The 19250-nt window shown below is 40.8% G+C and overlaps 2 protein-coding genes, 1 long non-coding RNA gene and 2 other non-coding genes across 5 annotated transcripts; 3 read left to right on the top strand and 2 right to left on the bottom strand.

Moving 5' to 3' along the window:
• The first annotated feature begins 1090 nt into the window (after positions 1–1090).
• On the top strand, positions 1091–1193 carry LOC115754603. The gene has a single exon (XR_004017012.1). It is a non-coding gene; the product is annotated as a U6 spliceosomal RNA (small nuclear RNA).
• A 1513-nt stretch (positions 1194–2706) lies between these two features.
• LOC115754602 lies at positions 2707–2809 on the top strand. Its single transcript, XR_004017011.1, has one exon. It is a non-coding gene; the product is annotated as a U6 spliceosomal RNA (small nuclear RNA).
• Positions 2810–6296: 3487 nt separating this feature from the next.
• On the bottom strand, positions 6297–7043 carry LOC125313855. The gene is made up of 3 exons (XR_007197532.1): positions 7016–7043; positions 6743–6863; positions 6297–6640 (listed from the first exon to the last, which is right to left on the bottom strand). It is a non-coding gene; the product is annotated as an uncharacterized LOC125313855 (long non-coding RNA).
• Positions 7044–10112: 3069 nt separating this feature from the next.
• LOC115754534 lies at positions 10113–15792 on the bottom strand. The gene is made up of 6 exons (XM_030693576.2): positions 15613–15792; positions 14383–14529; positions 13811–13890; positions 11689–13548; positions 11130–11253; positions 10113–11024 (listed from the first exon to the last, which is right to left on the bottom strand). Exons 2-6 carry the CDS (start codon positions 14519–14521, stop codon positions 10300–10302), a joined length of 2928 nt encoding a protein of 975 aa, XP_030549436.1. The 5' UTR covers positions 14522–14529; positions 15613–15792; the 3' UTR covers positions 10113–10299.
• On the top strand, positions 15460–18865 carry LOC115754538 (photosystem I reaction center subunit IV A, chloroplastic). Its single transcript, XM_030693581.2, has 5 exons — positions 15460–15483; positions 17453–17718; positions 18101–18166; positions 18256–18378; positions 18610–18865. The coding sequence occupies exons 2-4, from the start codon at positions 17476–17478 to the stop codon at positions 18355–18357; spliced, it is 411 nt and encodes a 136-aa protein (XP_030549441.1). The 5' UTR covers positions 15460–15483; positions 17453–17475; the 3' UTR covers positions 18358–18378; positions 18610–18865.
• Positions 18866–19250: the final 385 nt, after the last annotated feature.

Below are 19250 nucleotides of genomic sequence, written 5' to 3' on the forward strand. Positions count from 1 at the left end.
GCGAGGGTATCAAAAGTTTGATAATAAGAGAGTGAGAAGGCATGAGTTTTGGAAAAAAGAAGAAAACTATAAAAAAAAAAAAGAGTCAATACCACGAAAAATCTTAAATTAATACACATGTGATAAATTTATCACAAACTAATCTTTTGATCATTAAAAATCCTAAATCGGTACACCTATGACAAATGTACGCTTCGTTAGTTTTCATTAAATTTTACCATCAAATTGCTGAGTTTGATGACACGTGGTAGTTGACTGATGTACCGGTTTGGAGTTTTTGATGGTATTCATCCAATTTAAGGGAAACTAACGAAATGTAAATTTATCACAAAAATTTACATAAAAAGCTCGATTAAAGTCCATTACTCGTAACCTCTTATGTTTTCTTTCATAAAGAAAACTATTCACACAACACATGGTTGACTTTATTTTCTAACAGGCAAGTCTAAGACTCCATTTGTTTCGCGAAAAACTGAATGATTTAAAAAATATTTTTCAAAATGCTATCGTTTGTATCGCTTATGAAAATGAATGAACACAAAATATTTTCATTATTTACGAAAATATATAACTTAAATTGTCGTAAACAATGAAAATATTTTTCATTGACTAATTATTTTAAGTGATACAAACAATCATTTTCTGAAAAATATTTTTCAAATCATTCGTTTTTCGCGAAACAAACAAAGTCTAAGAGTCCATGCATTTATGGTAATAAATCAAACACTTAAATCCAAGGATACCAAAATGGTAAACTTATCCAAGCGATTAGATATCTCTGCTTACAAGGAAATAATCCTTACATTTTATTGTTCAATTTATGTTGATAGCAACAAATCTTCCTATTTTTCAATTCGATTATTTGTTGGGCTATTCCCAACGCCAAAGTCAAATCATTTTTTAAGTGCAAAAGCTACTTGGACCACATGTCCTAACTATGGGTGTATTAATGTGGGCCCCAATATGAATACACAATTCGTGAAAGCTCCAATGGCCCACGATTTTACATATAGAAGCTAGGACGAGTCCCACATCGAACATGAATACGGACACACCTTAGTTTATATTCTCAGGGAAGACAAGAGAGATTGTCTTTTCGGAGACATCCGATAAAATTGGAACGATACAGAGAAGATTAGCATGGCCCCTGCGCAAGGATGACACGCACAAATCGAGAAATTGTCCAAATTTTTTTATACTTTCTTAGTGTATTTTTTTTTTATTTTGCATAAAAAAGGAGTTATCCGGAATTTCTGAAATTTACCTCTTTGCCATCCCTTTCATCTGATGCATATACAGTTGTTGCCATCCCTTTCACTTTTCTAATTAGTTTTACAGATTATTCTTAGTTATTAAGCTTCAATGAACATCAAAAGATTATCCAATATCACGGAATTGGATTTCATCATTCTTGTTTTATTTTTGTTTGCGTATCCATTGTTTCCCTTGCACGATCGTGATATTATAGAACTGATTAGAAAAGTAAAAGGAGGTTATAACATATGACTTGTTTAATTCTAGTTACATTTTTATTGGTCTTAATATTTAAGGAGGTTATAACGAGGGACTGGAGTCGACCTTCTAAAGAAACTTCGACTCTTCTCACTAGAGATCTAGGGTTGTCATTTATTTTCCCGTCATATCTTTGTAGATTAACATTTCGAAAATGCGTTTTTAATCAAAATATTATTTTGAATCTCTACATTGGTTTCAATGATTTTCTGATCTCTAATCCAATTAGATTAGTTCACTTGCTTTGTTGTAGCAGTGAGCACGAAAAAAACGTAAGTGGAGGATTATGTTTGCTTATTTCGTTTTAAGTCGGGGTTTAGGCCCATTCAGCATTGAAAGCTTCACCTCACGAGCAAGTCTGTTTCATTGAAGGGAATTTATCCGTGCTTGAGTTCCTTCAATGGGATGAACACTCCCATCCCTCATGTTCGGGGCTAGCTAAAGAATGACGATGATAAACTTCGAAACATCCCGATTCTTTTCTAAACGTATCGAGTTTACTTTCGCATTACGTGTCTAGGAGCTCGATGTTGCTTCGGAGAGCGACGAAAGTGCGTATCGATGGGAGAGAACTTGTTCGATTTTCCCAAGATTAGGATCTTTGTGAGATGTTGTGATCCTTAGTGCCTAGGCGGTCCATGGTTACAACGATCTAATTGGACATTGCTTTGCCCACCAACATGTTTAAACGGGGGTTGCATACGAGCCTTTTCTTTGTGCGCAAGGTACCGTCGTCAAGCCGTTGCATCAGCAACATCCAAGCAAAACAAGGTTGACTTAATTTCCTAACATGCAATAAGTCTAAGAGTCCATGCATTTATGGCAATAAATCAAACAGTTAAAATCCAAGTGCACCTGAAAGGCGAACTTATCCAAGCGATTACATATGTCCGTTTGCAAGCAAATAATCCTCGCATTTTATTGTCCAATTTAAGTTGGAATCTTCCTTTTTTTTAATTCGATTATTTGTTGGGCTAAGCCCAACGCCAAAGTCGAATCTTTTTTTAAATGCAAAAGCTACTTGGACCACATGTAATAACTTTGGGTGTATTAATGTGGGCCCCAATATGAATACACAATTCGTGAAAGCTCCAATGGCCCACGATTTTACATATAGAAGCTAGGACGAGTCCCACATCGAACATGAACACGCACACACCTTAGTTTATATTCCGAGGGGAGACGAGAGAGATTGTCTCTTCGGAGACATCCGATAAAATTGGAACGATACAGAGAAGATTAGCATGGCCCCTGCGCAAGGATGACACGCACAAATCGAGAAATGGTCCAAATTTTTTTGGTTTCTTTTTTTAATTTAATATGTTTGGAGTTATCCCGAACTCTATAAAATTTACCTCTTTTATCATCCCTTTCACTTTCCTAATAAGTTCTATGAATTATTCTTCTTTATTAAGCAAAAGATTATTCAATATCACCGAATTGGATTTCATCGTTCTTGTTTTATTTTTATTTGTGTGTCCATTGTTCCCCTTGCATTATCGTGATAGATACCACCAAAAAATGGTGGAGATATTATCGTGATTTAATTCCATTATAGAGTTATGTTTTTGTTGGTCTTAATATTTAAGGAGGTTATAACATATGATTTGTTTAACGGAGGAGAAACGAGAGATTGGAGTCGACCTTCTAAAGAAACTTCGATTCTACTCGTCAAAGATCTAGGGCTGTCGTTTATTTTTCTGTTATGTCTTTATAGATTAAAATCTTCGACAATGTGATTTTAATAAAATATATTTTTTAAAATCATTATATTTCGTTTTTCAATAAATTTCTAATCCCTAATCCAATTAGATTAGTTCACGTGCTTCGTTGTAGCAGTTAGCACGAAAATATAAGTGGAGGATGATGTTTTGCTTATTTCTTTTGTGTTAGGGTTTAGGCCCATTCAGCAATGAAAATTTCTCCTCATGAACAAGTCTATTTGATTGAAGGAAATTTATCTGTGTTTAAGTTCCTTCAATGGGATCAACTCTCTCATCCCTCATGTTCGGGGCTTAGCCGATTCACGGTGCTGATAAACTTTGAAACATTCGATTCTCGCCTCAATGGATCGAGCCTACTTTCAGATTACATTTTTGGGAGCTTGATGTTGCTTCAGAGCGTGACAAAAGTGCATATCGATGGGAGAGAATTTATTGGATTTTTCCAAAATTTGGATCTTTGTGAGATGTTACGATCTTTAGTGCCTAGGTGGTACATGGTCACAACGATCTAATTAGACATTGCTTTGCCCGCCACCATGTTTAAACAATATCTTGAATAAGTCCAGACCGAAGCTGGGGTTGCATATGAGCCTTTTCTTTTAGCACAAGGTACGTCGTCAATCCATTGCATCGGCAGCATCCAAGCAAACAAGGTTTAGATTGCATCCAACAATACAGTGAGCAGGACAAGAAAGAGGAATCATAAACTCGCACTCAGCTGTCGACTCTAGAAGTAGGAAACTTCCATTTTGAAGGCTGCAGGATGTTAGGAGGCTGCTCCGCCTCCTCTTCTATGGCTTGTTATTCGCTCAAAATCCCATGGAGGGCGCTCTCTGCTTGGAGGATACTACTCCTTTGAGCGATCACGATTTGGGAGTGTCAAGTTGAGGTTACGACGGACGTCGGGATGTTCTATGCCCAAAACATTGCAGACATTGGATACTACTCCTTTGAGCGACCACGATTTGGAAGTGTCAAGTTGAGGATATGACGGATGTCGGGATGTTCTATGCCCACAACTTTGCAGACACTGTCGCATTGCAATGTAAAGTCAAGGTTCTGCCGGACATTGCAGACATACTACGCAACAGACATTACTAAAACGAGTGCAAAGCACAAGGACTGCACCATATTTAGTCTGATATGTCATCAGTCTAATATAAGGCATATTCATGGCTTAAAGGGGATGAAAAGAAGGTACTATGGCATACTGTGGTAATAAAGATGAGCATCCAAGAACATATGATTGATTCTGTGATTTCGCAAAAGGGTCTTCATTTATCAATGTTTGAGCTTAGAACCTTGTGATTTATATATGCTTTCTTTATAATCCTTGGAGGAGATGAAACATCGATTAGCAGACTGTGGGCTAATTCAGGTAGATAATCGATGAGTGATAAATAGCATAGATAAAAAAAAACTGGGAAGATGCCCTCTTGACACGGAAGAAGGTTTTTTTTACTCTATCAGAATGCTCATTGTGCTCCGCAATAGGCATGTGGAAACGAAGTAGCACTTCGCAAGTGTCTCCGGTGCTTGGATCGCCTTGTTGACATATCTTCAATCACGTATTAGAGAAGCATGGATCGACTCCTTTGATGCATCATGAAAAATTTAGAACCGCCTTGGTCGAGGCATCTCATATATCTATGGGCACAATTATCAGCCTTCTCATCTTGTATTCCTTTCAGCAGGTCAAGAACAAATTCTCTGTTCAGGATTTAAGAAGAACCCAACATCAGTTATTATGAGACAGTAGCAAAAGGCACCAACAAATGATTCCTCGCAGAGCTGAGATGCACGTCGACTGTATCTTAATCAGCAGAGGGTCAACAAAGTGCGATATCTGATTATCACGAACTCAATGTCTATACCTTGGCCCACAAAGCCAAGAAGGGCATAGAAATCAATTTCTTATGCTGTCGCTACTGTTAACCATCGAATATCGCCAACAACTAATGTGTTTTCTACCCAGTGAAGCTCAGGTGGTGAGGATCAAGAATCTAATGTCCTCATTGGGAGCTGAGCAATTCAATACTGGTGAAAAAACATGGACTGTACGGGTACAAGAACAGAACTAAGAAGGAAGATGAAAAATAAAACGATTACCTGGCCTCCTGAAGCATAAGACAGACGAACGGCTTTAGGTGATATTCGTGCATGACCCGTGCTCGCGTGTTTCCATAAAACACCGGGAGTTACCGGGCCGCCGATACACAGCACGTTCTTTCAGTTTCAAGTAATGATTGACGAGTTCTTCCATAGCGGCCTTCGGCTCCGAACTCCCATGGCGAAGACTCCACAGCTTTATTGTATGGTGTTCCTACCTCCTGTTCCCAGTGCCAGAAACACAGAAGAGATGAAGTTTCTGAACTTTGGCACGAGAGCTTTGGTATCCACATCTATGAGAGAAGAGAGATGGGAATTTACACTGCACTCGCGTTGAATTGGAGTCATGCCTGTCTTGTCTGGCCTTTTGCTGGATTCCACCTGCTTTTTTTTTTCTTTTTCCCTTCAACTTGTTTCTCAAGTCTGACTAACTTCCTCTGGAAGTTGAGTTGATTGAGACCCAATTGCTGGTCCTACTACTAGGTTGCTTCTTGCTCAATGCATTCGCTTGGCTTTTTGTTGAGAGGGTAGACTCCAAACACTTCCAAACTGGGTCGGTTCATAAACGAAAAGAACAAGTAATTTTCTTTAGCCTTGTTTAACAAGGCAAGCTCCTGTAAGCTCAAGACGACGACGGTTTCGACAGCTTCTTCGAAGTCCATTGCGCGTATTTAACTTTGTTAATAGTAGCTATCTGGTTAAAAAGATTGGGAAAAAGCGTATAGAACAATCTTCCAATTTCTTTGTGGAGAAAAAACTCCAGAATCTCATGCATGTAAGCAGAAGGCCACGATGTGAAGGTGCTCAAGTGTTTCCTCAGTGAAGAAAATTTTAGGGAACTTACGTCAATGCATACTTTGAGCAATGATGTCAATGCGCGTGAGTACATTATTAGCTTTTGCAACATGTTGATGGATGGATATTTCCAGATTGCTAGGCCAATCGGCTTAGAAAAAGCGTCCAGGTGTCTAGTCGAACTAGTACATATAACGTAGTCCGACATGGATCGCCAGAAAATGCCCGAACAGTTGCAATGGAAGATCGATGTCGCGATCAACTGAAGTTTCATACCAGCAATTTAGTCCAACTATTTAATTGGCACAAGCCCATTACAGAATACGCAGTACAACAATTGAAACATATACAAGCGCACGCTCTCACACACACTCAATACAGCACATGGAAACTCTGCCATGTTAAAGAGCTCGAGAGGAGAGTCTTGACTCATTTTCTAAAACAATATCCAGCGAAGCCGGTAATTCTTCACGTTCCAAGGCTCACCAGAAATCATTGCTCTATACAAAACGTGGTGATCATCAGTTTAATGAGGATTGTTTGCGTTTCACCAACTGATAAAAAACATCATTTTGCACCCGAAGTTACTACGTGCGCCCTACCTGGCTTATCGCTGTATGCGTAGTGCTGCAGATTGAAAGAGGTATACGAGTCGTAGTCCGGTAGGTTGTTGTCGAGCGTCTGATATGGAGGGAGAGATTCCATAGTTGCTTGAAACGACGACTGATGTCGGGAAAAAAAAATCGTGTTAAAAGACTCAAATTACTCGGAAATCAGCTAATGCTCAGTGCATGATGGAGCATCAGTATGATCGAAACAGGTGAGACTAGGGAAGCAAAACCCAGAAAAGCGGTTTCGTCCCTTTAGTTATTTACCTCCTGATCTGTGTCCTCTGTTGTTCCAGTGGACCAACCCACGTTAATTGGCTCATTCTGTTGAGCGCTACTGATATTACATTACAGCTCAAAACAACCATTATCCTACTTTCTTCGGCTGGCCTAATGCACTATCGCACATGAAAAATACAAGAGAAATCTTAGATAGTTCAAATGGAGGACCTGGAGGGTTGAGGAGCATCCATTAAGAAGTTCGTGATTTAGGCGGTATTCGTGCATGACCCATCCGGTCTTGGCGCGACCTTTGTAAAAGACCAAAATCCTCATGCTGCCTATTAAAACCTCGGTGTGTCGAGCTCTTATGTCATCCCTCTGGCAAGTGATCTTCCATTGACCACTCCTTGTCTTCCTTATAACGCGCTCGCTATTCTGGCCTACGTAAGGAGAAGGGCAGAAGAAGGACCAGTTCCACCCATCTGATGGAACATTCGATATTCCTCCACTCACACATGGCCAAAGACTTGGGACAACTTATCAAGACATTATAAATGCAAATAGTGTATGAACAACATGCCTATTGTCTATGTATAATTACTGTTACGATGTCCCAAATAAACACAACACATGCCTAAGTCAAAGAGAAAAACAGTAGGCGCATGAAATTCACATGGATATAGTCTAGGTAAATCCCGAGGATCCAATGCATAGATATCCCCGAGCTCGGGGATGATGCAATTATCGATGTTTCCTTGTACCTTGCTCGTCAAGTGATGACTGACAAGTTCTTCCTCGGTCGTAAGGAATCTGAATCCCACCTGAAATTGCTCCATACAGAGTTTAAGTAATAGTATGGCTGATCAACTAAGACAAGTGATATAGTTGAACCTGAGTGTTTAAGTAACTTCGAGTCCGTGTATTAATAGGAGATGAGGATTTATAATTGGACTCAAAAGTTGACTCAAGTCTTCCTCCCTTGTGCCAGAAACCTTCTTTTTCCCTAAACCCTTGTTTCGGAAGGGAGCTTGATGCATTTCTCTGCCTTCTACGAGGTGGATTCCACCTTGGAGAAGCTACTGGTGAAGTTCTCATTCTATCCTCCCCGGGAAAGTGGGACAAATTCTCTGGACCATTTTATTTGCTAGTTCCCATAAAGCTCTATATTTGGAGAAATTGAGCCAAATGTATTCTCGATGTTCAGATTATGGAAGCTGTTGCTACCATTCGCAAGGCAGATCGTGACTTGACTGAATCCATGAGATGCAAATTCAAAGAAGCAGGAAGGCGCTTGGTTTTTTTAGGCATTGGTTCCTTTGCCTACTGTCTTTGTGTTTACCATGTTGTTGTTGGCAAACAAATATCCTCCAAGAAGGTGGATGGACCGTCACCCCAGCAGGTACCGAGGGATGGCAATACCTTGTCAGCATGTGGCTCTGGATAGATTTGACATGTCGATTCGGTCGGTAGTGTGGGGGCCATCGTTATGATAATTTGGAGCTCTTCCTTCTCATTTTGCATTGCGCACGCCGTTCAATGTACTGAATTTTCATCTAGAATCTTTTACGAACTTTGGAATTTTCTCGATTTCAAGTAATTTATTAGAATCCTCGATATTTATTTCTTCTCTTACCATATGACCTTAATCTGAAGAGATCTGTGATATCCAACTAAAAGAAGACATTCACCTTAATAAATTCATGTTTAACAAATTTTGTTTGTACACATCTTAGGTAGAGCCGGCAAAATGGGTCATGTACCCATTTTGTAACCTAGTTTTGAGAGGCCCAATACTTTATGGGTAACTCGTTTTTTATAAAATGGGCTAAAGTGGGTTAATAAAAAATTGAAAACCTGAAAAACAAGTCAAAAATGGGTTTGCTTCTGACCCATATTTGATCCATTTAGCCCAGCAAAACAGGTGAGTCTCTTCGTCTCTTTCATTTCTCACGAACGTCCCTCTCTCTTCTCCGTCCGCTCGCTCGTCATGACCATATCTACCGCCGCAAAAACCCTAACGCCACCCTTTCCACCGTGCCCACATTCACCCCCATCGTCCGTACGATTAACCTCGACCTCCCCATCGAGGATCCCGAGACGAAGATCTTCGCTTCTGGAGCCAAAGGCAGCGACGTCGTGGTCGATCAACACTCTGCATTATCAAACCACCAGAAGATGGCGGCCGATCCGTCGTCGCAGCACTCCTGCCTCCAATCTGTACTAAATCTATACGCCACTACAAGCTGTAACCTTGGGCACTTGTCGCGGCTCCTCCTTTCACAGGGTTGCATGAAGATCTGCGTGCTTCGATGGATGAACGATGAGATGGTGAGGCGGGTCGAGAGCTAGGAAGCGGATGAGTCGGCGTGAGGGACGTGGGCACTGGCCATTGAGCAACGGCTTGTGTTCTGCTACTGGCCATCTTTGAAGAGCTTCTTGTTGAACGGGGAGTATAACAAGCTAGGTGTCAAGGGACGAGTTACAGACGGAGGAGGGAGAAGGAAAAAATAAAGAAAATAAAAAAGAAAAAAAAATAAAGAAATTAAAATTAAAATTAAAATTATCTTTAAAAAATTAAAATTTTACTAAATTTGTATTTCATAAAAGTGTTTAGCAATATTATTTTTTATCAAATTATTAGAACAAGTATTAATGATGTAGTTAAATATAGAAATTTTTAAGAAATATGGGTTGGGTACGAGTTGGGGATGGGCCTGGTCAAGTATGGATCATTAAATTTATACTGTGTAAAAATAGGTCAAAACGGATTAAATGGATCAATATGGGTCCAATCATATTCGACCTAACCCAAACCCGGTCCGATCCACCCATTTGACACCTCTAATCTTAGGCTACCAACCAGCATTGACCGACGGACTCACTTCCTCCTCTGGGAATTACTGCCAGACAACAACCGGGTAAACTAACCCTCATCTAAGCGAGCATTTAGCACAAATGTTAAATGTGATTTATTCCAGTGACTAACATATCCCCAATATAGATGCGTGTGTATAGATATATAAGATCTTGAGACAAGCAGGAGACAAATATAATCTGTTCTTGACTTCAATGCTTGTGTTGTGAAGCCCAGTTCAGTTGGGAGCAAACAAAGCACAGCAATTCAGGCAAGCCCGTATCCGTCTCTCGTATCCGACACACCAAAAGCTGATATTTGCAAGTAGGCATATGGTCGGATACAGACTTAACCGAAACATTTGCACCATCAAATAAATCATATTGGCCAACGAGGACTGCCGCAGTTAGATATCAGAACGCTCAAGCCATTGGAGCTACCCACCAATCTTAACTTTTAAAAGAGAATGAAAGACTCAACAGACACTAACTACCAAATCAGAAAGAGCCTCAGCCACAAGCACTTCCAGCAATGCCCCTTCTATGTCCCTCCCTAAATTATCGACTTCCAATCTGAAAAGTCCAAGCCGACCTTTCCCGACAAACTCTTCCTTCACAGCACTCTCCACAACCGCGCAGTTGTGGTCCTCATCGTCTCCGGACACACTCCGGACCTTAGTAAACCACTCCTTAATCTGGCTCCAAATTATGTCAGCCGTGATAGATGATTTCTCCTCCATGAGCAAATCTCCAGGCCCACAACAGAACCTGTCTACTAGGCACTCCCCTGGCCCGAAGCCAGCAATGTCTACAATCGCTGCATTGACACAGTCATATATGAGCTTCCTGTTCGATCTTCTTTGCCTTCTCTTAGCCTCATTTAAAGGTTCGTCGTTGTCCACATCTGCATACTTTTCCCTCAGTGATGGATCCAATGGGCTATGAGGTGAATGCCAACTTGAAACATGGGAGTAGGATTCCCCTGTGCCATCTAGGCTAGGTATAGTTAACAGCTTTTCAATGAAGCCGAAACAATCTTCCTCTTCCTCCTTGGAACCAGAATAAGTCGTGGAGGGTTTTGACAGACAAAGAAATGCTCTTTCTGGATAATCTCCCCAGGAAAGAGACCGGGCTATAGATCCAATAGGAGGTGACTTGTCAATCAAATTAGACTTAAGAGACTGGACCGGCAGTTGTTTCCCTGTTATAAATGAGAAATAATATTAGAACACAGGGGGACTACATTATAAGTAATTTTTTACTTATATGCTTTTAGTATATCTGTACAGAATTTAAGCTACATTACCAGGATATTCATAAATTATACTAGCATCTTCTTCAAAAGATGGCTCTAAAACTGATATTGGGCTTGGCTGGTCCTGGTTCTCACCAACACTTCCCAGAACAGGCTTTGATACAGGCAATCCAACCTGCAGAAAAGATGTGCAATCCGTCAGATCAGAGTCTGGCTCAAAGCCCAAAGATAAGCAAACGTTGTAAAAAAGCACGACCATGTTATAAGCCACCTGCAGTCGAATGTCCAACCAAATTGATAACCGCAATTCAACAAAACTTAGGGTGATCTCAACAAAAGCATCGAAATTCCATAGGAAGCTCTTATATGAACAAGCCAGAGGACCCAGACACAAAGCAAAGACATGGCTATGAGAAGTTACCCTATAGACTAATTAGTTATCAAGAGGAGCAATATTGCCAGTTTAAAGGTTTTACTTAGAGTGTGACGCATACATAGAAGACATCACCATTCATTTGAAGCAAATACAGCATAGAACTTAAAATCTGCAGATAAATGTCAAATTTGAAGCAAACCTTAAGTTACCCTCAAATACGGAAAATTAAACTACCTCTTCAGAGATACTGTTTTCGTTTTGCACTGTTTGCATGGGACGAGTAGTTTTGTTCAGAAGTCCACGTCGAGCGGAATTTTCAGAAGCTTCAATTTGATTCTCTTCAAAATATTGAGAAGCATGGGTGCTGGACTTGCTACGAGGACAGATAGAAGATTCTGGACCATTTACACCACAAGAATCATCAGCAGATTCACATTTACCAGATTTTTCTTTGCCCAATCTTGTCCTCCTAGATAAGAAAAAATTGGAAACCCTTCCCTTGAACGACAAACTCAGACCTTTTTCCTTAGATTCCTTGTGAACATGCATTTTGGATGCCTCAGGATCTGAAGTTCGAGTTCTGATTGCATCACTGTACAACATTGAGGATACAGGGAGAGATTTTGATCTCAGAAGACTCTTTGGTGACTCGGCAACTTCTTCGATTTCAGACGACTTATTCCTTAAGCAGGAAGCTGACATCCTTGGTTCCCGCTCAATATTGTTGCCGTCTTCCTCTCTTCTAGTTGACATCTTTGTGTCAGAAAGCGCAAGCATCTCACCCAAGGTGCCAGAGGTTTTGTGAATATGTCTTTCTTCACGAGTATTCTTATTAGATGCCATAAACCTTTCAGAGAGACGTTTTTTTGCTTCTCTTGAAACTGTTGATTCGGGCGAGTAAGATGCACAACTCAACGAAGAAGCCGAAAGGGGGCTATCATACCTATTGATGCCGTCCCAAGAATGCCTCGAAGCAGGTGACAAGACTTCTGAATCACTGCAATTCTGTTGTGGAAACTCATATTCCGATTTATTAAATGAACTGCCATCACCACTATAGCCATTCGAGAAAACAGAAGATAGCAGTGTTTCATCTCTACGGTGTCCCTTCATACTTTCACGGACATTATGAGTAACCTCCTTGGCCACTTCTCTTGATAATTGCACATCACCATCTTCAGCTTCCTCAAAGAAATTCTCGCCAGGCAACTTTTTTGGTATCATGGAAGATGGCGATGTAGACTCAATTTCATGAGTTTGGCCAAGACTAGGCTTCAAAACCACGATTCGAGTTGGTTGAGAACCATGGTCAGCGCCATTATGACTGACATAATCGGGGGAACCAACAGATCTACTTTTACCCCATCTAATCTCTTGGGAAACCTCAGCTCTCTTTGCCAGATGTTCATTCTTCTTTCTCGTCATGGGATATTTCTCATTGTCAACCATCTTAGATGGTCTAAGAACAGTGATGCGCTTTGTCTCAGAAGGGGCACAAGTAGACTCCAATTCCTGGAGATGCTTCGAAAAGAGATTATTGGGTTCCTTAATAAATTCAAGCAAAAACACTCTCTTGGAATTCAAAACCTCCAATGCATCTTGCAACTCTTTCGACTGGTTAAGTTTTTCGTCAGTTGCTTGGCATTTTGCTTCCATGAACTTCTGCTGAATGACCATCCTTCTCTTCTCTCTTCCTTTTCCACCATACTTTCCCATATGTGGTGACATTTCTCTTGCAGAATTTGTCTTCTGAGATATCTTTTCTACTTCAAAAATGTCTTTGTAATCATCGATTTCTCGGCATTTAAAAGATGCATCCTGCTCGTGCACAAATGTATCTTCTTGCAGCCAACTTTGATATGGTATTTCTTGTGGAATTAAACAAGGTGACGAGTAGTTTCTCAACGGGCTTACATCTGCAAGTAAATCAGGATTTTGACGTGGAAGGCCATCAAGGCCCATCAACTTCGCCACCACATTAGGTGAACAATGCTTAGACTCCATTTCTCGAGACATTTCTTGTGCAATTAACATCTTCATGGGCGTGGAGTTTGGTTGTTTGTTAGGTGAACTTCTCCTCGAGTTCGAGATGATCTGCAGTCCCAGAAAATGCAGGATCAGTAAGGACATAATTTTGGATACTTTGTTGTGTATGTTGCATCTTTTCTTTTCTTTTGTGTTGGTTGGTTTTTGGGGGAAGGTGTTGCCTTACTCTCTCTACATGAAGAGTGGAACATGCATCTGAGTATGTTGCATGTTTTATTTTCCCTTTTCAGGTGCAGTGGGGGAATAATCTTCCATCTCTACTATCAGATTATACTAATCGAACTAACTAAAATAAATTTGAACATGTTACCATTTTGTCCTCCATGTCATTTCGACGAGATGGACTTAACATTCTTGGCACATCTGGTTGACTCCTTGTGAGTGAAGGATCTGCAAAGTGACAACTCTATGTCAAACATGGTTATCTACCAAGATACAGATTAGACGAAAAGCAGAAAGGATGAACATGACAGAAGACGACAGATTAGATGGAATCTATGTGAACTTGGCTGTGAGCAAAAATAAGGGGCGTGAAGTAGGCATCTACCAACTTTAACACCTAATTGAAGCCACCAAAGGGGAAAAAACAAGAAAGGGGTGAATCATGAGTTGATAAGTATAAATAGAAGAATCTGTAATGTATACAACAGACAAAGAGAATCATTAGAAGGGAGGTAATGTTATGGTTTATGAGAGAGTACTTAAACAAATTAAAATTCACTCAAGCCAAAAAAAAAAAAGATGATTCTAGCTAAAATAAACTCGTACTGATGGAAAACTATCCAACAAAATCAGAGATTAAGTGAAGCACAATTATTGGCAGTGCTTGAAGTTCTAAAGCACAATAAGTATCTGACAAAGGCCAAGAGGTGCAATGCCCACCATCAAAATGTGGTTTATATGTGAGAAGCTTCTTCGAAGCTGCTCCCGTGCTTAAATCAAAAAGGTTCACCATTCTTCCCAGGCATCCTGGAACTAATCTCTCAGTGCCTTGAGCTTTGTTATTCCGAGCTCTATCCATTTCAGCGCCTGTGACATCATCGTGTAAGAAAGAAGGGATTCAAATCAAAATGACCCATTGAATGAAATGGACCAAAATCACAGAAAGAGTGCTGAGATAAAGGAAGAGGGGAAAGATCGGCTTCATAGGCAAGTCAAAGCAAAGCTGACGGTCGATGGGATGGAGAATTGACGCTCAATTAAAGAAAAAAGGGACAGGAGAAACAGGTATTCAACTTGGGAGAATGGCAACTCCAGCGATCCTCAAAATAGAGACAGGAAAATTTGCAAAAGTGCGAGGCCCAGTAAAAGAGATTACTTTTTCCCCTTTTTTTTTTTTTTTTTTTTTTTTTTGTTTGGCCAGCAAGCAAAGGCCTATCTTGGTAACAAGAGACGATAGGGAAAATAGAGACGATCCATGCTTTAAAATGTTCAACATATCTCGGGTACTACCACAACAGAGTCAGCATTTTGCCCTGGACAAATTCCTAGCAGCTTCAATTCAAGAAAGACTAACACAAACCTTTCATTTCCCAATTAGAACCTCAAAGTACCTAAATTCATTTCAGTTTACTTGACTTAGAAAACAGGGAAAGCCTCTTATCCAGCACTAGGGTCATTGCCTTCATCACTGGACGACGCTCAAAAGCCCCAAATTCAACGCAATCAGTGTAAAAAACAGCAGATTTCGACCTAAACCCAAAAATCCTCGCCAAAGTCAAAATACACAGTAACAGCCACAGCCAGTAAAGTTAGATAAAGTCAAGACACACGCCTGCATTGTAAATTAAAAAGGGCAAGGCCAAAGAAAGGGACTCAGGCAGGTGGAACTAACTAAAGTAAGTAAATCATGAAGAAGAGTACTAAAAAATCAACTGGAAAAAAAAAACTGCAGTTCCAGCAATACGCATACTGAGCCACAAATCATACAAATGCCTGCAGAGCGAGAGAGAGAGAGAGAGAGAGAGAGAGAGAGAGAGAGAGAGATTCAGCCGCAGGGAAAGGAGACGACAGCTTTTAGGGGGTAAAAAAGCGAGATCGGGAATGCATCGAAAGGTATAGAGGTCGTCAGCATGGAGAAGCTACTTTTTATCCACAGAGAGAGAGAGAGACCTTGAGAGAGGGAGCGGTGGATTCCGGTGGCCGGAACAGGACATCCCGGCGGGGATGCGGCCGGAGCGGAGCCGAACCAGCTTCCGAGATCCGCTGCAATCTGCTGCGCACTGCGTTTCGGGTGGATGCAGATGCGGAGAGAGAGAGAGAGAGAGAGAGAGAGAGAAGAAAGAGTGTTGCTTTTTGTCCACTGACTCGACGTCCAACTTGCGTAAAAGGCACAATTATTGTATTTTCGCTTTTTCGTTCCCCCAGCTTTTTACCCTATTTACTCGACGTCATTCACCCACTCAACCTGCAATTATTTACTGAAGAATATCGAGTCGTGCAAAAAAACAGACAACGACACCGTAAATTTCTCTTATGTCGAATTATTTTTATAAATAATCAAAATATTTTTTAAACTATTTATGTTTCCTAAAAAAAAAAAAACGCACACGATCCATCGTCAAACTCAAGCTAATGCAGCCACCCCCAACAATTAATTAATTTAACTTAACTTATTAAAACATCCTTAACAACTCAACTCCTCGTCCACGCACGACGTGCAGTTTCGTACTAGTTTTATGTCCAAGCGCTTTGTCGTTTTGCTCGGCTTTGTCTTATGTGGGCGACCAAAACGACAAAAGCCTAGGCCTCCCTCCTAGTCGCGCGACGCTACTCCCCCCCCACCAAAACGACAAAAGCCTCAGCCCATCGAGAATCCTTATCCCCGGAACGACAAGAATCCACAAATTATGTTGCCATTTTCTCGCACTAATAATCTTAAATCATTCCTCTCTAATTTATAGAAATTTGTTTAAGGAGGCTCTTTCGTTGTTATGTCAAATCCTTCGTTTGACGAGGGAGAACGACAGGAAGCATTCCCACATGCACGACGAAGCAGCACCAAGAAACGGGGTCATTGATGACTTTTTTGCAGCGTATATAAGCTCAAATTTCTTGGATTAACTTGTCATTAAAAAGAATTTAACAGTCATTAAATATATTTTCTTCTCATAGCTAATGTCAGCTTTGCTCGAAAATTAAATGAAAAAGAAAACGGCTCGCGACCACACGATTTTTAACTAATGGGGTTGTGAAGATAACTGTGGAGTGGTTGAGCTACTCCAAAGGTCAAAGTGAATGCAAAATGCGGGCTCGCATGACCCGGGTCGGCCACATCTTGGGATTGCGTTTGACACTTCGGTAGAAAGACTAAACAAGCTACAATATGCCCGATATTTTGCGTCGAAGAAATTGCAAATTAACTCGGCCAGATTGGCTTAAGGCCCGAGATCGATGTTCTCACTGTACAGATCCGTTCCGAGCGTGCGCGCCGAGCAATGTCCGATTAAATCACAAGTGGGCCGAGGCCCGATTAAACTATCGGGCCAACAAAAGTTTAATCCACACCCACACGGTGATTCTAGACATAATGATGAAACCTATATTAAACTGTGTTAAAGAAGATACTAAGTCAATGGAACCAACAGAAGTTATGTGATTATCATCCCTGCTCATCTTGTAAGCTCCATCCCTCCAGAACTAGGGACACGAAGAACTTATTAGCTCTCTTGTTTGCATGTGTGGACACAGATGTGCAAAGGCTGATTAGAAACAATGTTATCCACAGAAAGAGGATACGGTGCCTACGTGGCACAACCCCAGTGGCCGCAAAGATTTTGGTAAGAGAATCATCAAAAGATGAGATGTTTCTCTCTCTTCCCAAAGATCACACGAGCCCCACTTCATTCAAAGCCTTCTCAATCTTGGTCCTCTGTTACTCGGCCGTTTGTTTTCTCAAACTCCTGATCCAGACAGAGACAGCCACACAGAGAAAGATAGATAAAGAGAGTGAGAGAGATACCCACGTGCACAGGGATGGCTAGCTGCAGCATGGCTTCGGCTGCTTCTGGGTTTGTACTCACACCCAACACCCCAACCAATGGCAACTCATCCGCTAAGAGCAACATGGTCTTCTTTGCAAAGAACAATAACCCTTCTAGGCTTGTGGTGAGAGCGGCGGAAGAAGGGGCGGCTCCGGCCACAACCACTGCGGCTCCAGCAGCAGTGGAAGCTCCAAAGGCCAAGCCGCCCCCAATTGGACCCAAGAGAGGAACCAAGGTGAGTCTTACAATTCAATTCTACGATTGAGTCAAGGTACAAGCATGCTCTGTTCCCTGAAATCACTAATATAAAAAGCACATGGTTATGTATTGATTACAAATTACAAAGTAGACTCTTTCAGTTAATTCTTCAAGTGTATCCTCCAAGGGAATCAATGATGATCGAAGAGCAAACGAGTACGCTATATTGGTTGAAGTAAAACTAGCATTAATAACTGACATGGTCGGTGGAGATACTCACTTCTGCATCTATTCTATAAGAGAAGCATTAAATTTCCAGCTTTTGAAAGTATCTAGTCATCGTGAAAAAATAAGAGAGTAAACTTTACTGCTATTCCGAGGACAAGTTCAACATTTCTTTCGCATATTTTCATCCACAGGTGAAGATTCTCAGGAAGGAGTCATACTGGTACAATGGAATTGGCTCTGTAGTTGCTGTTGACCAGGTAACATCCATCTTCATCATCCCCATTACTGCATCTTCTTTCGCCATTACCCACTTTGTTGATTTTCTATATCGGTTTCATCCGAGCAGGACCCGAAGACACGCTATCCGGTCGTGGTTCGTTTCAACAAGGTCAATTATGCAAATGTATCTACAAACAACTATGCATTGGATGAGATCCAAGAAATTTAATGAGCAATGAGGTCGCTGCAGTTGTGGTTCTTGCAAACTATTTTCAGTCTCCCCAACTTGTCCTGTAGTCTGTACCATATGCCCAAGCATTTCCTTACATGATCATTTTTCTCCTTCGCAAGAGTTCAACTTCAAATGCGAAACCACATGATGGACATACCACTTCGGAATTCAACACATGCCGGGTTTACCCTTGTACTCGTGGTGTAGCATGTAGAACTTAGAATTTTCTCAATGCCCTCCTCTCTTCAGTTGTCCCAGCTTTTTTCCCTGCTCTGTCAAAACTCAAGGTGCAGACAGTCAGTAACTTGAAATGGCATGTACAACACTTAGGTAGCATAAACCAAAGCTTCAAATCTTCCTCGTTGAGTTTCTGTGGTGACAAGCAACCTTTCCCTCCTCTAGTTAGTCACGCAGATATCAGTGAACTATGTCAATCAGGTACATAGGATGAATGATCTTTACTTAAATCGTCCAACACAATGAAGATGCGTTCAGTTCATTCTTCTAACAGAAAATGGATTAAAGAAAAATCATGTAAATTTCAGACAATCATATGATACCGCCATGTGCTCCAAGTTCCTTGGTTAATACGCATGGCTAGAAATACAGTCGTATATGGAATGTTCGCCTCACCCGAGGCCTAAGTGAACGAAGAGCTTGTGTGAGTGACTACTGACATCTAGAAAAGAGCAAGTACCAATCAACAAGTCAAATTGGAGAAGGTTATTCTTAATGGCAGAGAAGCAGGGATAGCAGCTTGGCTAAGTATAAGTCATCTCCATCAGCCACATTTCAAGACACAAGCTCCCAAATCTACGGCATTTCTTAAAGGGACCGAAGGTTAAATTATAAAGGATTTTATATTCAGCAACTTCATTTCCCAGGAAATC

The sequence above is a fragment of the Rhodamnia argentea genome, chromosome 1, assembly GCF_020921035.1.
Source record: "Rhodamnia argentea isolate NSW1041297 chromosome 1, ASM2092103v1, whole genome shotgun sequence".
Taxonomy (NCBI): Eukaryota; Viridiplantae; Streptophyta; class Magnoliopsida; order Myrtales; family Myrtaceae; genus Rhodamnia; species Rhodamnia argentea.